General features: G+C 39.2%; 1 protein-coding gene across 1 annotated transcript in view; it reads left to right on the forward strand.

The window, feature by feature from the left end:
- The window catches only part of LOC117481928 (desmoplakin-like), a 55,698-nt gene that overhangs the window by 13,379 nt on the left and 21,904 nt on the right, over positions 1 to 20,415 (forward strand). The window contains exons 2-8 of the mRNA XM_034129865.1: positions 10,041 to 10,097; positions 14,096 to 14,164; positions 16,422 to 16,478; positions 17,302 to 17,370; positions 17,845 to 17,901; positions 18,599 to 18,667; positions 19,129 to 19,185. Coding sequence (XP_033985756.1) covers positions 10,041 to 10,097; positions 14,096 to 14,164; positions 16,422 to 16,478; positions 17,302 to 17,370; positions 17,845 to 17,901; positions 18,599 to 18,667; positions 19,129 to 19,185 — 435 coding nt within the window. The remainder of the gene's footprint in view (positions 1 to 10,040; positions 10,098 to 14,095; positions 14,165 to 16,421; positions 16,479 to 17,301; positions 17,371 to 17,844; positions 17,902 to 18,598; positions 18,668 to 19,128; positions 19,186 to 20,415) is intronic.

The raw sequence follows: 20,415 nt of genomic DNA on the forward strand, positions 1-20,415 counted from the left end.
TTCTCCTTTTCATTATCAAATGAATACCACAAAAGCAGTACATTTCCTCCAGGTTTCTCAAAATATCCTGTTTCCCTTTTTGTTTATACGTCACTTTTTCTAAAGAAATAGTTTAACCTATTAGTAGCCAAATATGTAACAGGTTTTTTTTCTCATTTTACAAAACACTAATATCAATCTTTTGGCATATTATATAATTTAATAGGAAGCGGTTTCATCATGGTTTTCCTGTACGAGGTTTTTATCATTGCTTAAGCACAATTTAAAAACGAGTTCCTTTTGTCGAAACACTAAACAATTCAGACAACATCACACACAGCAGAACTCCTCAGATCTTTTTCAAACGATTTTGTCCAAAATATGAATGTACACTTGATTGGTGAGTGTTTGTACACCTCACGGTCGTGTTTGTTGAATTTATTGGGACGTATTTTAAAAGTCAATCTTTATTTATGGCATACAACACCAAATCATGAATATATCTCAACACATAAAGAGCAGATCTTGACTGTAATCTTGAAGATTGCCCAGAAATGGCAAAAAAAGTTACATCCTGTTTAGTTTCCAGAATTTGCTTAGATTTCAAGATATGGGATGCGATTTTGCTGCTTAAACTTCTTTTAGTTTCAATCATTGTTTGCTTCATGTTTCATTTTAGCAATTGAAAAAATACCTTGGAGGCTCAAAAGCTTAAAAGCTGAGAGGAAACCTTAGGTACAACTGTTAAAGTGTTAAAAGCTCCAGTACGCAGTGAATACACTTTATTTAGCTTTAAATTGTTTAAGTGTAATGCCTCATTCTATAAGTAGTTTCACGAACTTCCCCTTCTTCTCTCTTCTCTTTGTTATAATTTATTTAAACAACAGGAGACAGATCGGGGGGAGAACAAAGCACTGAGATATAAAATACCTGACAAAAAGAGTTCTACTTTGTTGTACTTTCTTGTGGCACACTTCTGCTTTGTATCAGGAAACAGTCAACTTTGAGAGCACTTTTGGAAATGTTAAGCACCTCGAGGGCAGTGATGACAAGTTGTGTTTTCACACAATGTGACACATTTTGTGGAGGTTTGTTGTTTCAGGCTGCATGTTTATAAATTGCAATTCCTCTTTATCTTGATCTCAAAGAAGACAGAGAAACAGCTGAACCAAAACAGTCAAGTTCTCTGTCCCAATATTCATATGATCTTAGATTTTAAAGGTTAATATCACATAATCAAATGCATTTTAAATGGCTAACAGACTTTTAATATCCACTCCTCTGCAGGGATCTTTCTTCAACGAAGCCACACTCTGTTTCCATTTACTAATGTAATGTTTAATCATTCATTTCAATGTGTCCTTCGTTCCTCTTGTATGCTCTATTTGTGATAATTAGAATGATTAAAGTTTTATGATAAGCAGTTTTCTAGATACAATTTATATTTGAATACACTGCAATGTTTCCCAAACTGCCCTGACTGCTCATGAAGTATTAGAGAGTGATGCAATAATCATCCGCTTAAAGGTGGGGTAGGTAATTTCGGAGAAACCAGCTTGAGTGCGCTAGAATTTGAAAATACACAACCGGAAAAAATCTGCCACTTCCTTACAGAGCCCCTCCTCCAACACACACGAACGCGCACATGACCAATGAGGGCACGAGATAAGTTTGTGCACAGATGGAAGGCTGACAGGCAGGTAGGCCATCCAGTTATTTTAGCCGGGCCGGCTAAAATGATTGGTCGTGCTTTTAAAGGCCCAGACACACCAGGCCGAAATCGTCCGTCTACGGTTGTCTGACGACGAAGCGTGCCCTGTCGCCCAAAGTCAATTTGGTGTGTCCCGAACCCTCGGCCGTGACACGCCTTATTTGGCCTTTCACGGTCGACACACGGCCGATTCAACATGTTGAATCGGCCGTGTGTCGGACACAAGCTATTGGGCCAAGAAACCACTCTGATCAGCTGTTCAGCTAGCAAATTAGAAGCGAAACGGAAGTGAGGGACGTAAACAAACGATTTAAGAAGGCACAGGACAGCAGCTAAACCCCAGCAGGTGATACTTAAAGACATCAAACATAGCCCTTAAATGTCCTCTCTTACCTCCCACACATAGCAGGGACATCTCTGATATTGGCGGGAGCGTCTCCGGCTGTCCTCTGCTGAGAGCTCCGTGATTTGTTTGGTCAAGTCCGGTTTTTCATTTCATCGGTTTATTTGTCAGTATAAAGTTGCAGGATTAGTCTCAAGTACCTCAACATTGTCCTTAAGTACAGTGTCTAAGTAAATGAGATACTGTCTACTGCTGTTCATTTACCTATTGTGAGTCGCCTCGGATAAAAGCTTCACATGGAAATGTAAATTTAGCAAGAAGTGGCCATTATTACATTACATACATTACTACATTGCTGACTCAATAAACTACACACCCGCCAGAACACTGCGATCATCAGATGCAGGTCTATTAACTGTGATTTTATAGTATGTCTGCACTTTATGTGCTCATTTCATCATTCATGTATTTTTATATTCTAAAACATGTTTTCGATGGACGAGAGTGAAAATGGAACGCACACGCCATTTGTTGTTTGTTTATATCGCAGTCTGTTCTTCTTCTCTGTCTTCCGGTTGTTGCCTATTTTGAATGATGAATACACACTACCGCCGCCTGCTGGTAAGGAGAGTTATTGCCACTCACGCATGCGCAGTTCGTACGTGCTCGGCTGAAGTCTTTGCGGTGTGTTCCAGTGCGACACATGGCCAAGACGCAGGAGAACTCGCCGATGCAACAGTCGGTGTCGGTGTCGGCGAGTTCTCTGGTGACTGCCTGGTGTGTCAGGGCCTTTACAGTACTACGCCAGTACGGCTTCCACAGATGACATTTTTTTATGGATTTTTTGTCAAAGCACTTAAGATATTCATTGCTATCGGGATGTTAAGAGCATTCCATGGAATATAAGAAAAAGTGTATCTCGAGCCGGTTTCTCAAACTTACCTACCCCACCTTTAAGTTAATGAATATGTCATAATTCATTTTTGACAATTATACTAAAAACACACATGTTTCAAAGAGCAAGATAACTCTAGAAACTTTTAAACTCTATGATCATTTTAAGGCCAAAGTTTGAATTTTTTTTAAATAAATAAGGCAATACAGAATCAACTTTAAAATTAAGGTAATTTAAAGATGTTTTAGGATCTTCCAACCCAGTCTCACATCTAAACGTGTAATAACTATGTTGGTCCACAACTTGGCACGTAGTATTTCTACAAAAACGCCTCTGAAATTGCAGGATCCCTACGTTTTTTTTCACCATTCATTTCCAATGGCTGGCGTCTATGTCACGTGATCTTCAACTTTCTCTCCGCAGAAATAAAAAAACATGGCCGACCTTCGTTTTATTCTCGGTAGAAAATGCCTATTTTAAGGTTAGTTTGGCTATTAAAATGCGTTTTGATGTCATTTGATGCGAGAAATATGAGTTGTTATTTCAGATTATGTGTGCAGTGGATGTACATGATCTTTAGTTTGCTAGTTATTACGAAGAATACTTCAGGAAATTGTGTAAATACAACGTTTTCATTGTTACCAAGGTGGTTGCTAGGGACGCTGCTATCGATATTATGTCTGTTATGTTGTGTAACTGTTTAATGGTGTTATCTTTATTGCTACCCGGCATCTAAAATTGTGGCATAGATACGTTATTTCCCATTATGCTCTGTATATATTGTCTTTATTATGCTTTAAACAGTGTCTCGGGTTTTGGCTATAGAGTGGCGAAGTCACGCCCATCTACTTCCGGTCCATGGGACCTTATTTCGGAAAAATAATGTATTGAAGTCAATGGAGAGAGAAAACGTATCTTTCGATCCCGTTTTAATTGTGCCATGAATTACACATATGATGTTTGTCAATCTTAAAAAATAATTTCCATGTCAAAAAAGTCACAGTTTGTCGTAAAACTGTTGAAATATAAGACTATGAAAAATACGCAACTAGAAAGACTACAAATCCCAGAGTCGCGTAAGTGATGTCACAATTGTTTTCCTCCACTAAGAGATAGCTAAGATCAGCGCCATATAGATAGAATCTATCTATATATCGCTGGCTAAGATAAGATAACTTAAACAAGATGCCTGTGTGCTTAGTACCAGGTTGTTATCATACCAGCAATGGGTCTTGCTCGTTCTTTTGCTTCCCGTCTGATGAAAGGACCAGGAGTGGCTTGATCAAGTTAGCTACCTAGCTAGTAGCTAGCACGTTAGTTAGCATTACAGCCTTGTCATTTTTATTAGCCTTAACATGAAGTAACATTAAGTAACCCAAAATGTTAAACAGTAAGAGTAGTAGTCATATTTCGTGAACCCTTTGAAGAGTACTGTCACCGGTGTGATCATTCTATAATACACAATTTAAGCCCGGGGGAGAAATGCTAATGCTAACGCTAGCATCGGCGATCGGCGATCGGCGATCGGCGATCGGCGATCTTTTCTTTTATCAATAATAAAATGATAAAATGCAATAACGTGCTTTAACCAGTAGGTGTCCCTTTCTATCAGCTGTGCACCATTATGGCGTAAATACAGCCTATCTACCAATTGGATCAAATATAAAAGTCAGCCGAATTAGTGTTGATACTGCAAGGAGACGTTTAATTAACAAGGATAATCTGGTGTTTTTGAAGAGAAAAGCAAGCACACTCGGAATAATGTATTATTTAATTTTTTTATACAGTCTATGTTTGCTACAGAGGATTGTGGGTAATGTAATGTCTTCGGCCATCCAAAACTCATAGAAAACGACTTGTTTCTCAGAATTGAAGGGGAAAACGTGACAAAAGCATTGTACACACACTAAAACCTATCAATGTCGTTTAATTAACAAGGATACAGTAATCTGGTGTTTTTGAGTTGATGAGTAGTGGAGATATCACTGTCAAATCAATCGACAGTAAGAGGAATACTTACTTCCGGATGTACAATTCTCCGTTATCCAATGGGAATGGACGCTCACATTGCCTTTAACAGCCTCCGACACAAACAAATGCCGTGCTTCCCTAAGCGTCAAATACAGACGCCGATGGGAATACATTGCAATCAGTTGAAAGCTCTTTGCATCCGTTTATGAAGCTGAAGGAGCCTCGGCGCGTCACAACTGGACGCCACGGGACCCTGACCAAGCGTCGCTCCTGGACGCTTAGGGAGTGAGAGTGTGTTGGTCTCTGGGGAATGGGCCGGTAGGCCTACATAGACCGGTTGCAATAATATAGCTTTTGATCTTGGCGTCGGGGGTCTCAATAGCGCCATAGAGTCCCCTATCGGTTGGGGCCCTTGGGGGAACTGTTGGACCACCGCCGGGCACAGCCAAATCCAGGCTCTCCTCCTGGCTGGCTGGAGAAGAAGGTTGCACAGCCACGGCCACGGATACAGCTTCACTTGTGGAGCTAGATGGCAATGATTGTGGTGAGCTATCGTTAGCCTCCGGCTCTGGCTGCCGCTGCACGTCAACATTGCTAACGTTAGCGCTCGATTTCGAGGACGATGTATGACAAAAAAAATTGTCTAATTTTGTCAGTTTAGCTGTTACATCTCCTTGTTCTCTCTTGTCCTTTCTCTTTTGAGCGCCGCTCTTGTGCTTTGGTTTGCTGTACATTATAAATGCAAGCTATTACATTTTTTATAATGCTACCGAACTTGCTGCTGCTACTGTAGCTACATTACAGTACAGGTTGATTAAACGGTTCGCTCATCACGCAAGGTATCACATGTCATGAAAGGGAGCAAGGTCAATGGAGAGACAAATTACAAATTAATTTAGGTTGCTTGGTTACTTTGAAGACTGAGTGAACCGGTCAATGCCATTGGGGCCCCAAAAAAAAAATGTTTAAAAAGAAAAATTTAAAAACATGCACTTCTTTTGCATGGGCCCCTGGCCGGCTCTTGGTCCCGGTGCGTTGCACCGGCTGCACCGTCGATAGTTACGCCACTGGATGGGACCCCGCTGACCACAAGGTTCACTCATTATTTCACTTTTCTATTGTCAAGGTGAGCTGTGACAGACACTCGCTCTGCAGCTTTATGTCATACATACACAGTTGATGTCAGGTTAAAATGTATTATTATGTTGTCTTTGGGGGTTTCAGCTACTGGTACACCGGTGAGCCAAATGGAAATTGGAAGATGGACGAAGAATGCGTAGAAATATTTCACGAAGATGTAAGAAACAGCTGGATAGATAGTTATTGCAGTGATACAAATCGATGGATATGTGAGAAGAGATTGGCATAACTCCACATCTAGTCCCACAAAACGATGATGAAAAAAACAGGAACAACTTGCATTTCTCATTTTCAGCCTAAATTCAAATGTGGAGGTCCAGGTGGGGGAGGGGTTGGACTCTCATGTAGATATCTGGAGTCACGTCATGTCTCAGATTTAGGATTAATGTTCACTTTTTAAAAACTGGAATTGCAATTCCTAAAAGTGTATTTTCTCTGCTTTTGCAATTATAATACCGGCTGCCTGCTTTTAGATTCTCTTATTTAAACTTGAAATCATGTCCTAGTTTTGTGTCTTAGAGATGTAATGATTTTATTTTCTATTCAAAATAAATGATTCATAAGTGATATGAGAAATTAATGTTGCAACATTTGTTTTTCAAATAAGACAGTCCTCTTGGTGAAGAGCAGTTCTCACAGTATAGAGGGAAGTGCTATTCTGTACCCTAACCACATCTTCTCCCTTCTTTGTAAACTATGCTTTCAATGTTCTCTTTTAGATAGTGGTATATTTGGAGTGCATGCAAACATCCGCTTGCAGACATTACTGGGTCTAGTATAATATGGTGTCTCTCATCGTAGAATCTTACGTTTATGTTATAAATAACCTGCAAGGGCCCAGAATCCCACTGCCATATGAAAGAATAAACCAACGAGTTTTATACAAATGCTAATGTTTTATATTATAAAGGGGACATGACCCAACAAGACTCTGATATGATTCAGCAGATCTATATAAACTTACAGAAGCGTTAACCACCTTTTTTTATTTTTTTATTTAGCCTTTATTTATACAGGTGTAAAAAATCTCATTGAGACACAAGGTCTCATTTGCAAGAGAGACCTGTCAGTGGTAACACTACCACACAAAGTTACAGACAGACAGGACACTAAACACAGAGGCAACTACCTTTAGTAGTAGCTTCACATTTTTGTATTTAAAAGAGAATTCAGAGTGTGTTGTAAAGAAGTAATGTCATTACTTGTTGGCATACTACTGGATGATTATGTAAGTTAACTACAGGGGTTTATTTTACAGTGGATATTGGTGATAATGTCATTGTAAATTTGGTCAAAAGTTATATTATGAAAAATTGTCAAACTAATAACTAAGTACAGAGATAACCAGTTATGGTGCAAATAAATAAGGGTAGAGTATAGTCATTCAGATAATAACAAATTAAAAAACATGAAATGTCTTTGCATTATGTGTCACTGATAAACAACAATAATGATGATTTGCTTTGGAATAAAAATAAAAGTGTGAATTGTGAATAAAAGTCCAAATTACACAAGGTACACAATAATCATTACGTCAAAGCTGCAGCAGAGGTTGTAACAGCAAGCGAGTTGTGAACATTAAGGAAGAAGAGAGACCATTTGACTTCAAATCAGGAAGAACAAGAGTGTTTTTGCAGTTTTAGGCGACGAAGAATAGTATTTATCATCATATGCTTATGTCTGGTTAATGTTGCATGACGTTTATATTTATGTAAGTGCATGGCTGCGTTCGAGTCACTTTGCAATCTATACTCTCACTTCTGTAGCCAGTGCAAGTGATAACCCCCTGTTTCAATTATAATTTTTGCAAGATATGACGATCACTTGTTCTGAATGCTTTCGAAAAAAGAAAATCACTGTGTATTAGGGTGTGCAATATGACCTAAAATGTTAAATATATAAAGTTATTTACACAACTCAAATTTTATTAACATTCATTTCAACAGTATGTGTGAACGTATTTTTAATTCATCGTATTGAACAATAATTGCTCTGAAATAATTATAATCAAAACCACCTCGGTTAATTTGTTTTAAAGTGAATACTTTCTTCAGTTGATCCAATTATCATAGTTGGTAACCTCTCCACTGAAAATGACAGTTTCACAGCAAAACTCCCTGACTGAAGAGAGAGACGAGATGAAGAGAATTAAGGGCTGTTTCTTCCTATAGGCAGACTGTGCGGATGCATAAGGCCCCCGCGGCCACTAGGGGGTCCCCAAGCTGAAAGTTCAGGTTCAGCCCCCTCCTGTGTTCGGTGGGGTAAAGGTGGGGTAGGTAAGTTTGAGAAACCGGCTCGAGATACACTTTTTGTTATATTCCATGGAATGCTCTTAACATCCCGATAGCAATGAATATCTTAAGTGCTTTGACAAAAAATCCATAAAAAAATGTCATCTGTGGAAGCCGTAGTACTGTAAAAAGCATGACCAATCATTTTAGCCGGCCCGGCTAAAATAACTGGATGGCCTACCTGCCTGTCAGCCTTCCATCGGGGCACAAACTTATCTCGTGCCCTCATTGGTCATGTGCGCGTTCGTGTGTGTTAGAGGAGGGGCTCTATAAGGAAGTGGCTCCGGTTGTGTATTTTCAAATTCTAGCGATCTCGAGCCGGTTTTTCAAACTTACCTACCCCACCTTTAAAATCAAATGTAGGATATAAACACACAATTAAACTGCAATGATAGAAAAGCTGTGGCTTGTGTTTTTTGGGGAATAAAGTCAAAATCATCGTTGGGCTGTTACCCAATGAGTGACGTCTGAGGAAGATGACAAATGTAAATTATACATTGTTGAGAAAATGCTGCATCTCTTGCACTTATTGACGTAGAGGAGCCTTATTGTTTACCTTTTTAATATAATTCTTTGTACGTTTAAATTGCTTGGTTTTCGTGAAATTAGCCTGTTTTCCTCTTAAAGTGTAACAGATGGATGCATCTCCACAGATCATCTTAAAGGCTTCGGAATCCGCCCATTGTAGTTAAAAAACAAACTGTAAAAACTAGGGCCCACAAACAGCATCTTGCATAGGGCCCCCACAAAGCTAGAAACGGCCCTTGAATTAACCTTGGTAAGTATTAAGATGAAACTACTGCAATAATCAGTGGTTTGATCTGAAGGGGTAAATCGTACTTAATCAGTACTAAATATCACATTAGGTAACAATATATAATATTGTATTTATCTGAGGCTTTTATCCGAAGCAACCTACAATAGGTGCCAACCATAAAAATACAAACATCAAGAAACATGCATATCAGTGAGCATGCTGACTGATGCTAATCTCTGTAAAAAAAACTAATAGACGTCTTTGAAGTCACGTCCACACCGTAAGCGCTTCACATCCGGATAATGTTAGTTCATTTTTTTAAATGTGTTACATTTAAATTACTTACACATTTAAGAAGAGGAAATTATACATATGTTGTTGACAATGCCTTGGTTCTTTGATTAGTGGCTGTAGGAGGGTTCACAAAAAAAAATGTCTTCACAAATAAACTTAGTTCAGTTATATACAAATATATAACTGAACTAAACATATCCTGTATTACTGATATGGTCCTGTTGAAAATAATGACAGCCTCTCCATACACCAGGACTGTTTAGCAGAATGAATGTCCTGAAAACATGATATGGTGTTGGAATAAGAAAAGGAAACATGGATCAATACATTATCATTGATAGATTATAATATACAATGGGAATTCTGTTTTAGATCTGGAGGCAACATTGAAAATGACAGTTTCACAGCAAAACTCCCTGACTGAGGAGAGAGACAAGTTGAAGAGAATAAAAAGACATTTTAATATATGACTCAGGGAAAGGAATGAAACAATTGCCCTTTTCAAAGCATGTACTTCTTTTCTTTTTTCTTTTTTTTTTTACTGAACTATAATTTGTGCTTTATTTTCAACAAAGCCAGCTCAGACATTAGTTTTTACACTCAATCATATGTTTATTTGGACACATAATCACATTTTGTCAATAAAATTGAAAATTAAGTTTCAGAGCAAAACTCCCTGACTGAAGAGCGAGACGAGTTGAAGAGAATCAACCTTGGTAAGTATTGAGATGAGACTTCTGCAATAATCAGGGGTTTGATCGGAAGGGGTATATCGTACTTAATCAGTACTAAATATCACATTAGGTTACAATATATCATACATTTGTATCTGAGGCTTTTATCCAAAGCAACATACAATAAGTGCTATAAACCATAAAAATACAAACTCAGAACATCAAGAAACATGCAGATCAGTCAGCATGCTAACTGATGGGCAACCAGCTAGTCAGTTAGCATGCTAATCAAGTAATTTCTGTAGAAATCTCTGCAACACGTAAACCTCTTTGAAGACACGTCAACACTTTAGGCTCTTCACATTCTGCTGATAATGATAGTTCATTAGTTTATGTTTTAATGATAAATTCTGTCTTATCTTACACATTTAAGAAGAGGAAATGAAACAGATGTTGTTGAAAACACCTTGGCTCTTGGTTTTGTGGCTGTAAAAACGGAATACAATGTTTTTCTTCACAAATATACTTAAAGGGCCCATGTCATGGCCATTTCCACTGATCATAATTACATTGTTGAGGTATACTAAAATAGATTTATACTGTGCAATTTTCCAAACTCACATTGGTTTCGCATACAGCATCTCTGTCAAGCATGTGTATTCAGCAGTATTCACTTTCTCCACTAAACGACTCGTTGGAGCTCTTGCCCCCCCCTCCCTGTGAGCCTAGTGTGCTCCGATTGGTCAGCTCGGCCACTCGTTCTGATTAGTCAACCACCAGAGAGGCTGCGCCCATGTCTAACAGTGCTTTTCCCGGCTGCTCTCAGCGTAACATCAGTCTTATCATGGCGTCGGCACAGCCGTATATTTTATATACATATATATTTTTAACTGTTGTTATAGAAGAGTGTGACGGCCCCAGGGCCTTTGTCTTACGATGGGGTGGAGCTGAAGAGGCTAATCAGCACGATCACGGACACCTCCGGACACTACGGCCCCAGTCTCTCTCCAAAGCGGCTGCGGGAAGACTCTGCGATCCTCTCAACCACCTATTTCTCCATTTACCACAATAAATGTGCCGTGGTTTTGTAAACTCGTGTATGTCTCCTTGTCTTTGTGGCCTACGAGCCGCTCATAACAAAGAGTAAGTTATTTTTACCCGTTATAACTACTACTGTTTGATGAGAAATCAAATCATGGTTTGCTATATATGAATTCAGGGAAGAAAGGATAGGCCTACTAAGTATTTCCATTAAACTTTATTTTTAGAAATGTACAAAATGAACATAAATATACATATATACACGGTATATCATCCATTCCTCCTCCTTGCATCTTGCCTGCTCACAGTCGGTGCGGTGCCTTTTAGCACGACGCCTCAGTAGTAGTAGAAGTGCCTTTTAGCACGTCATGGATTGTCCGCCAGGATCTGGCTGGACGAAATCAAATGCAAATCACAAAATATTAGAGAAACTTAGTTGTTTTAGATTCGTTAGTAGTAGTTGTGTAATGAACAGGATGCTGGATGCAATCCTACCTGGAGGGGAGAGAACAGATGGTGGAGGTAAACGGTACTCTGTCCCCCCCCCTCCCAGTGAGCTGTGGTGTTCCACAAGGAAGCATATTAGGTCCGTTACTGTTCCTAATTTATGCAAATGACATGTCATCAGCATGTGACTGCAACTTGTTCCTGTTCGCGGACGACTCAGCCCTGCTGGTCTCTGACAGGAGCAGATTGCAGGTTGAAAAAACCCTCAGCTCCGAGCTCGGCAGAATCTGCACCTGGCTCGCCGATAATAAATTATCATTACACCTGGGTAAAACAGAGTCCATTCTCTTCGGTTCGAAACATAATCTCAGCAAATCCGACGACTTCTCAGTTGCAGTGGGTGACATTATTGTCACAAGTAAGAAGGAAATTACATACCTAGGATCTATTCTTGAGGCAAACCTCTCCTGTGACAAAATGGCATCCAATGTAATAAAAAAAGTCAATCAAAGAACTAGATTCCTATACCGGATCTCCTCTCTGGTAAACAAAAACACCCTGAAAACTCTGGCAGGAGCACTCATTCAAGGGTACTATGACTATGCTTGCACGTCATGGTACCATAGCACCTCCAAGGCGCTAAAAATAAAACTTCAAACATCGCAAAATAAACTGGTCAGACTACTGCTTGACCTTTCATCTAGAACCCACCTCACCTCTGCCCACTTTGACAACCTAGGATGGCTTAGAGTAGACGACAGAGTACAGCTACTTGCAATGGGCCTGGTCTACAAGATCCACTACACCTCTATGGTACCCATGTACATGTCAAAATTCTTCCCAAAGGTCAAGGAATACCATGATCATAACACCAGAGGGAGCTCCACAAATCATGTAAAACCCAGATTTGGCACAAAAAAGGGGGAATACACGTTTCGCAATTATGCCACATCAAGGTGGAACGCTCTTCCCACAACTGTAAAGGAAAGTAAAACTATACTTACCTTCAAAACCTCTCTTAAAGAGCACCTTCGGGGGAAAGCATTGCAAAACTGGCCCCGGTAATGGTACAAATCTCAACCTGTCGTACAATGGACAGCTTCCCCCCCCCATCTATGTATATACTCGCATTTTAGACTCTGTTACTAACTGTATATCTGTAGACTTGGTATGTCTTAAATGTCCGGTTAGGATGTATTAGAACGAAATCTAAAATGAAAATTGTAAATAAGCCATCTGTATGTAAAAAACCACCTGTATGTAAATTGTAAATAAGCCATCTGTATGTCAAATATGTCTTATATGTCTTAAATGATATGATGAATTGGAAATGGGGGACCCTGATGTAAACAAGACGAAAGTCTTTCTCTGGTCTGCATCCCCTTAACAATTGTATGTTTTGAGCTGTACTGTACTGTACCCAATATACAAGCTGTTAATAAACTTTTCAATCAATCAATCAATCAACAGCTTGCCTGCTAATATGTTAACCTAGCTTTGTTTACCTTGGTAGCTAACACGATATGAACGTTAGCTTGGAGGAAAGGCAACTATAATGCAGTGTAATAAAACTACTATGAACAAAAGCTAGTGGTTCATATTAGGCTAGCAATAACGTGTTTATAATTGCAATCGTATACGGGTATTCTGCTACCATACAATGTAACTTGCATGAATACATTGTTTTGCGTTAGCATACAGCTAGCCTCGTTAGCTACATGCAGTATATGTACGGTAAATCACAGTACAGTATACTGTATGAGTATTCCGTGTGTGTGAATGCAGACATTCTCCTGCTATGAGATACATGTATGCAAGGCCATCTGCTGATATTAGAGTTGATATATGGAAACTCTAGCAACTTAGTTAGCACAGTTAGCACTGTGTCAATGGCTTAGCAGTCCAACACAGTTTACACATTTAAACAGTCTTGTTTGATAAATACACAAATAACAATGCAAACTTACAGGTTGTATACCCAGATCTTCCCCTGCTCCAAACGGTCCAAACAAGCTGTGCATATCCGGCCTCAAACTGGGCAATGTTTTGGAAGCTTTCGTCTGTGAAATGCCGGTTCTTCCGAACCTCTGGAGGAGGAACACGCCGCTGCTGGTGTGGCCATAGCTCTTCGGGATTGGTCCATTTCGTTCCGGGTACCGCATGACATCAGGCGGTACCCGGAACTAAATGGAAGACTCAAATGGGCAGTGACGTATCTCCAACGAGGCGTTTTGGGGAGGTATTTTCTGTGTTAGAGTTTTACTCGCTACAGGGTGTACTTTGAGGGTTTTGACTCTGCACACCGTTTACATGCATAAAAACCTTCATAACACACAAGGGGACGGGTAATAACCGGAAAAGCATGACATGGGATCTTTAATTGAACTAAACATACAGTATATCGTAATACTTATCTGGTGCATTCAACAGGATTGTTTGGCAGAAATAATTTCTTGAAAACATGATATGGTGTTAGATTAAGAAAAGGAAACAAAGACCCATACATTATCATTGATAGATGAACATAATAGACATTGGGAATTCTGTTTTAGATCTGGAGGCCAGAGGCAAAAACCTGACTGAGGAGAGAGATGACCTGAAGAGAGCTGTGAAGGACTATGGTAGGTACAATGCGTGCGCATCTCTCCCAGATGAGCTAAACAGTTTTTTTGCACGCTTTGAGAGCAGCCAGGCTGTGGAGGTACAGAGGGACCAGGAGCTACACTGCCCTTTTGTTTTAAATAGGGCAGATGTGTGTAAATCCTTTAAAAGGGTTAACCCACACAAGGCTCCTGGACCTGATGGCATCCCTGGCCGTGTTCTCAGGGTGTGTGCAGTTCAGCTGGCAGAGGTGTTCACAGACATCTTCAACAGGTCCCTGCTGCAGTCTGTAGTCCCCACATGTCTTAAACACTCCACCATCATTCCTGTCCCCAAAAAGACAATCATCACCTGCCCCAACGACTACCGCCCAGTAGCACTCACCTCCATCATAATGAAGTGCTTTGAGCGGTTAGTCAAATTATTCATCACCTCCTCCCTCCCTGAATCTCTGGACCCCCTGCAGTTTGCCTACAGAGCAAACAGGTCCACAGACGACGCCATAGCCCTCACCCTCCACACTGCCCTCTCACACCTGGACCCGAAGAACAGGAACACATATGTGAGAATGCTGTTCATTGACTACAGTTCAGCATTCAACACCATTGTGCCCTCCAAGCTGGCCATCAAGCTCAGAGACCTCGGGCTCAACAGCGCCCTCTGCGACTGGATCCTGAACTTCCTGACGGGCAGACCCCAGGCAGTGCGGGTGGGAAACATCACATCCTCCACCCTGATTCTTAACACCGGTGCCCCTCAAGGCTGCGTGCTCAGCCCTCTCCTCTACTCCCTGTTCACCCACGACTGCGTGGCCACACACAGCTCCAACACCATCGTGAAGTTTGCTGATGACACGACCGTCATCGGCCAGATCACAGACGATGACGAGACGGCATACAGAGAGGAGGTCGAAAACCTGACATCTTGGTGCCAGGAGAACAACCTCCATCTCAACATCAGCAAAACAAAGGAGCTGATTGTGGATTACAGGAAGCAGCAGGGAGAGGGACACGCCCCCATCGCCATCAATGGGACTACGGTGGAGAGAGTCAAAAGCTTCAGGTTCCTTGGGGTCCACATCACTGAGGACCTGACATGGTCTCTTCACACCACCACCATCACCAAGAAAGCTCGACAGCGGCTCTTCTTCCTCCGCAGGCTGAGGAGGTTCAAAATGGATTCCAGGATACTCTGCCACTTCTACAGGTGCACTTCTACAGGTGCACGATAGAGAGTATCCTCACTGGCAGCATGACGGCCTGGTACGGCAGCTGCACCGACCTCGATCGTAAGGCTTTACAGAGGGTGGTGAAAACTGCACAGCACATCACCAGGACGGAGCTGCCATCCATGGAGGACCTTTACTCCCAGCGGCTCAGGAAGAAATCACTACGGATTATCAAAGACCCCCATCACCCCAGCCACAAACTGTTCTTTCTGTTGCCGTCTGGCAGACGTTACCGCAGCATCCGGGCAAGGACAAGAAGATTCGGAGACAGTTTCTTCCCGCGGGCAGTGAGACTGTTAAAAAATTGAACTGTTGAAACAACTTCAAACATTCAACTGCTACTCAGTAGTATGTATCTAATACCTAATATATATATATCATTCCAATAACTTGTATATAGACTCATACTGCACTATTCCACATCATAACTTTATTTCATTTTTATAACTATTATTATTTTTGTATTGCTCTTGCTCTTATTGTTATTATGTTATGTTATTATGTTGCATTGTTGGAGAAGCCTGTGACATAAGATTTTCAACTGCATAATTACTCTGTAGCTATGTCAGATTGACAATAAAGAACCTTGAACCTTGATAAAGTCAATTGTTGAAGTGAAATAGACACTTGAGCTTTGGACTCCTGTATTTTCTACAAGCTGCTCTCAATATTTCCCTCTGTTTTGCTCTTTTAAAATCTTCTTAATTTGTGCCTCTCACTTCTGGTGCAAATGGTCAACACCCCGGTTTGAGTATCAAACTCTAGTTGCTCTGATTGCTTTTGAGAAACGTATCCCTGTAAATCGGGGTATACATACAATAGGATCAGAAATACAAAATAAAATGTTTAATATATGACTCAGGGAAAGGAATGAAACAATTGCCCTTTTCAAAGCGTGTACTTGCTTCTTTTTCTTTTTTTTTACTGAACTATAATTTGTGCTTTATTTTCAACAAAGCCAGCTCAGACATTTAGTGTTTACACTCAATCATATGTTTATTTGGACACATAATCACATTTAGTTGGTAACCTCTTCACTAAAATTGAAGTTTCAGAGCAAATCTCCCTGACTGAAGAGCGAGACAACTTGAAGAGAATCAACCTTGGTAAGTATTGAGATGAAAGATAAGATAAGATAAGATAAGACTTTATTAATCCCGAAGGAAATTGTTGTGCCAGAGTTACAAAAATACAATAAACACAGCAGCATAATAGTAACACTGTACACTTAAAAGTGCAGTAAAAAGAGCAATTCAATATCTACAGGAAACATGAAACATAGACGGTCACATAATTAATGTAATTATTACCAGTATTTAGTAGTGCAAAAACTACTGCAATAATCAGGGGTTTGATCTGAAGGGGAATATCGTACCCAATCGGTACTGAATATCACATTAGGTAACAAAATATAATTTAATTTATCTGAGGCTTTTATCCAAAGCAACCTACAATAGGTGCAATAAACCATAAAGATACAAACTCAGAACATCAAGAAACATGCATGCTGACCGACGGGCAGCGGCTAGTCAGTTAGCATGCTTATCTCTGCAGAACAACATATAGATGTTTTTGAAGTTACGTCAACATCGTAAGCTCTTCACATTCTGTTGATAATGATAGTTCATTTTTTTTACGTTTTAAATTTAAATTACTTATCTTACACATTTATACAGAGGATATGATACAGCTGTTGTTGATAACGGTGATCACAATATTTATTTTGTTCACAAATATATAACTGAACTAAACATATCCTGTATTACTGATATGGTTCTGTTGAAAATAATGACTGACTGTTCAACAGGACAGTTTAGCAGAATGAATTTCCTGAAAACATGATATGGTGTTAGATTAAGAAAAGGAAACATGGATCCATACATTATCATTGATAGATTAACATAATATACAATGGGAATTCTGTTTTAGATCTGGAGGCCATTGGCAAAAACCTGACTGAGGAGAGAGATGACCTGAAGAGAGCTGTGAAGGACTATGGTAGGTACAATGATAAAGTCAATTGTTGAAGTGAAAGACACACTTGAGCTTTGGACTCCTGTATTTTCTACAAGCTGCTCTCAATATTTCCCTCTGTTTTGCTCTTTTAAAATCTTCTTAATTTGTGCCTCTCACTTCTGGTGCAAATGGTCAACACCCCGGTTTGAGTATCAAACTCTAGTTACACTGATTGCTTTTGAGAAATGTATCCCTGTACATCGGGGTATACATACAATAGGATCAGAAATACAAAAACATTTTAATATATGACTCAGGGAAAGGAATGAAACAATTGCCCTTTTCAAAGCGTGTACTTGCTTCTTTTTTTTTTCCTTTTTTTTTACTGAACTATAATTTGTGCTTTATTTTCAACAAAGCCAGCTCAGACATTTAGTTTTTACACTCAATCATATGTTTATTTGGACACATAATCACATTTTGTTGGTAACCTCTTCACTAAAATTGAAAATTAAGTTTCAGAGCAAAACTCCCTGACTGAAGAGCGAGACGAGTTGAAGAGAATCAACCTTGGTAAGTATTGAGATGAAACTACTGCAATAATCAGGGGTTTGATCTGAAGGGGTATATTGTACTTAATCAGTACTAAATATCACATTAGGTTACAATATATTATTATTTTTAATCTGAGGCTCTTATCCAAAGCAACATACAATAAGTGCAACAAACCATAATCAAACTCAGAACATCAAGAAACATGCAGATCAGTCAGCATGCTAACTGACGGGCAACCAGCTAGTCAGTTAGCATGCTAACTGACGGGCAACCAGCTAGTCAGTTAGCATGCTAATCACGTAATTTCTGTAGAAATCACTGCAACACGTAAACCTCTTTGAAGACACGTCAACACTTGAGGCTCTTCACATTCTGCTGATAATGATAGTTCATTAGTTTATATTTTAATTATAAATTCTAGCTTATTTTACACATTTAAGAAGAGGAAATGAAACAGATGTTGTTGAAAACGCCTTGGCTCTTTGTTTTGTGGCTGTAAAGAGGGAACACAATATGTTCTTTTTTCTTCACAAATATACTTAAATGAACTAAACATACCATATACCATAATACTTATCTGGTCCATTCACCAGGACTGTCTAGCAGAAAGAATGTCCTGAAAACATAATATGGTGTTAGATTAAGAAAAGGAAACAAAGACCCATACATTATCATTGATAGATTAACATAATAGACATTGGGAATTCTGTTTTAGATCTGGAGGCCAGCGGCAAAAACCTGACTGAGGAGAGAGATGACCTGAACAGAACTCTGGAAAACTATGGTACAATGATAAGGTCAATTGTTAAAGTGAAAGACACACTTGAGCTTTGGACTCCTGTATTTTCTACAAGCTGCTCTCAATATTTCCCTCTGTTTTGCTCTTTTAAAATCTTCTTAATTTGTGCCTCTCACTTCTGGTGCAAATGGTCAACACCCAGGTTTGAGTATCAAACTCTAGTTGCCCTGATTGCTTTTGAGAAACGTATCCCTGTACATCGGGGTATACATACAATAGGATCAGAAATACAAAATGACATTTTTAATATATGATTCAGGGAAAGGAATGAAACAATTGCCCTTTTCAAAGCGTGTACTTGTTTCTTTTTCTTTTTTTTTACCGAACTATAATTTGTGCTTTATTTTCAACAAAGCCAGCTCAGACATTTAGTGTTTACACTCAATCATATGTTTATTTGGACACATAATCAGATTTTGTTGGTAACCTCTTCATTAAAATTGAAGTTTCAGAGCAAAACTCCCTGACTGAAGAGCGAGACAAGTTGAAGAGAATCAACCTTGGTAAGTATTGAGATGAAAGATAAGATAAGATAAGATAAGACTTTATTAATCCAGGAAGGAAATTGTTGTGCCAGAGTTACAAAAATACAATAAACACAGCAGCATAATAGTAAAACTGTACACTTAAAAAGTGCAGTAAAAATAGCAATTAAATATCTACAGGAAACATGAAACATAGACGGTCACATAATTAATGTAATTATTACCAGTATTTAGTAGTGCAAAAACTACTGCAATAATCAGGGGTTTGATCTGAAGGGGAATATCGTACCTAATCGGTACTGAATATCACATTAGGTAACAAAATATGATTTAATTTATCTGAGGCTTTTATCCAAAGCAACCTACAATAGGTGCAATAAACCATAAAGATACAAACTCAGAACATCAAGAAACATGCATGCTGACCGACGGGCAGCGGCTAGTCAGTTAGCATGCTTATCTCTGCAGAACAACATATAGATGTTTTGAAGTTACGTCAAAATCGCAAGCTCTTTACATTCTGTTGATAATGATAGTTAATTTTTTTTACGTTTTAAATTTAAATTACTTATCTTACACATTTATACATAGGATATGTACAGCTGTTGTTGATAACGGTGATCACAATATTTATTTTGTTCACAAATATATAACTGAACTAAACATATCCTGTATAACTGATATGGTCCTGTTGAAAATAATGACAGCCTCTCCATTCAACAGGACAGTTTAGCAGAATGAATTTCATGAAAACATGATATGGTGTTGGAGTAAGAAAAGGAAACATGGATCCATACATTATCATTGATAGATTAACATAATATACAATGGGAATTCTGTTTTAGATCTGGAGGCAAAATTGAAAATGACAGTTTCACAGCAAAACTCCCTGACTGAGGAGAGAGACAAGTTGAAGAGAATCAACCTCGGTAAGTATTAAGATGAAACTACTGCAATAAAATGGGGTTTGATCTGAAGGGGTATAAGGTATACTACATTGGTGGTGTATATGAAAGAAATAAAGGTGTACTTTCTCAGGCAGAACACTGAAGTGACAAAAAGAAAACACGATTTGAACAACCCCAAGTGGTCAGAAAATTCATAAATGGTGTATCTTTGCTCATAGACCCTCTGGGAAATCATTTCAGGTTTGTCATTGATAACACCTCAGCTCTTTTGTAGCTGTAAGAGGGAATACAGTCATTTTTTCATGCTAAATTTAAACAAAAGTTAACAAATCAAACTACT

This window comes from Trematomus bernacchii, unplaced genomic scaffold (genome assembly GCF_902827165.1).
Source record: "Trematomus bernacchii unplaced genomic scaffold, fTreBer1.1, whole genome shotgun sequence".
In the NCBI taxonomy this organism is placed as follows: Eukaryota; Metazoa; Chordata; class Actinopteri; order Perciformes; family Nototheniidae; genus Trematomus; species Trematomus bernacchii.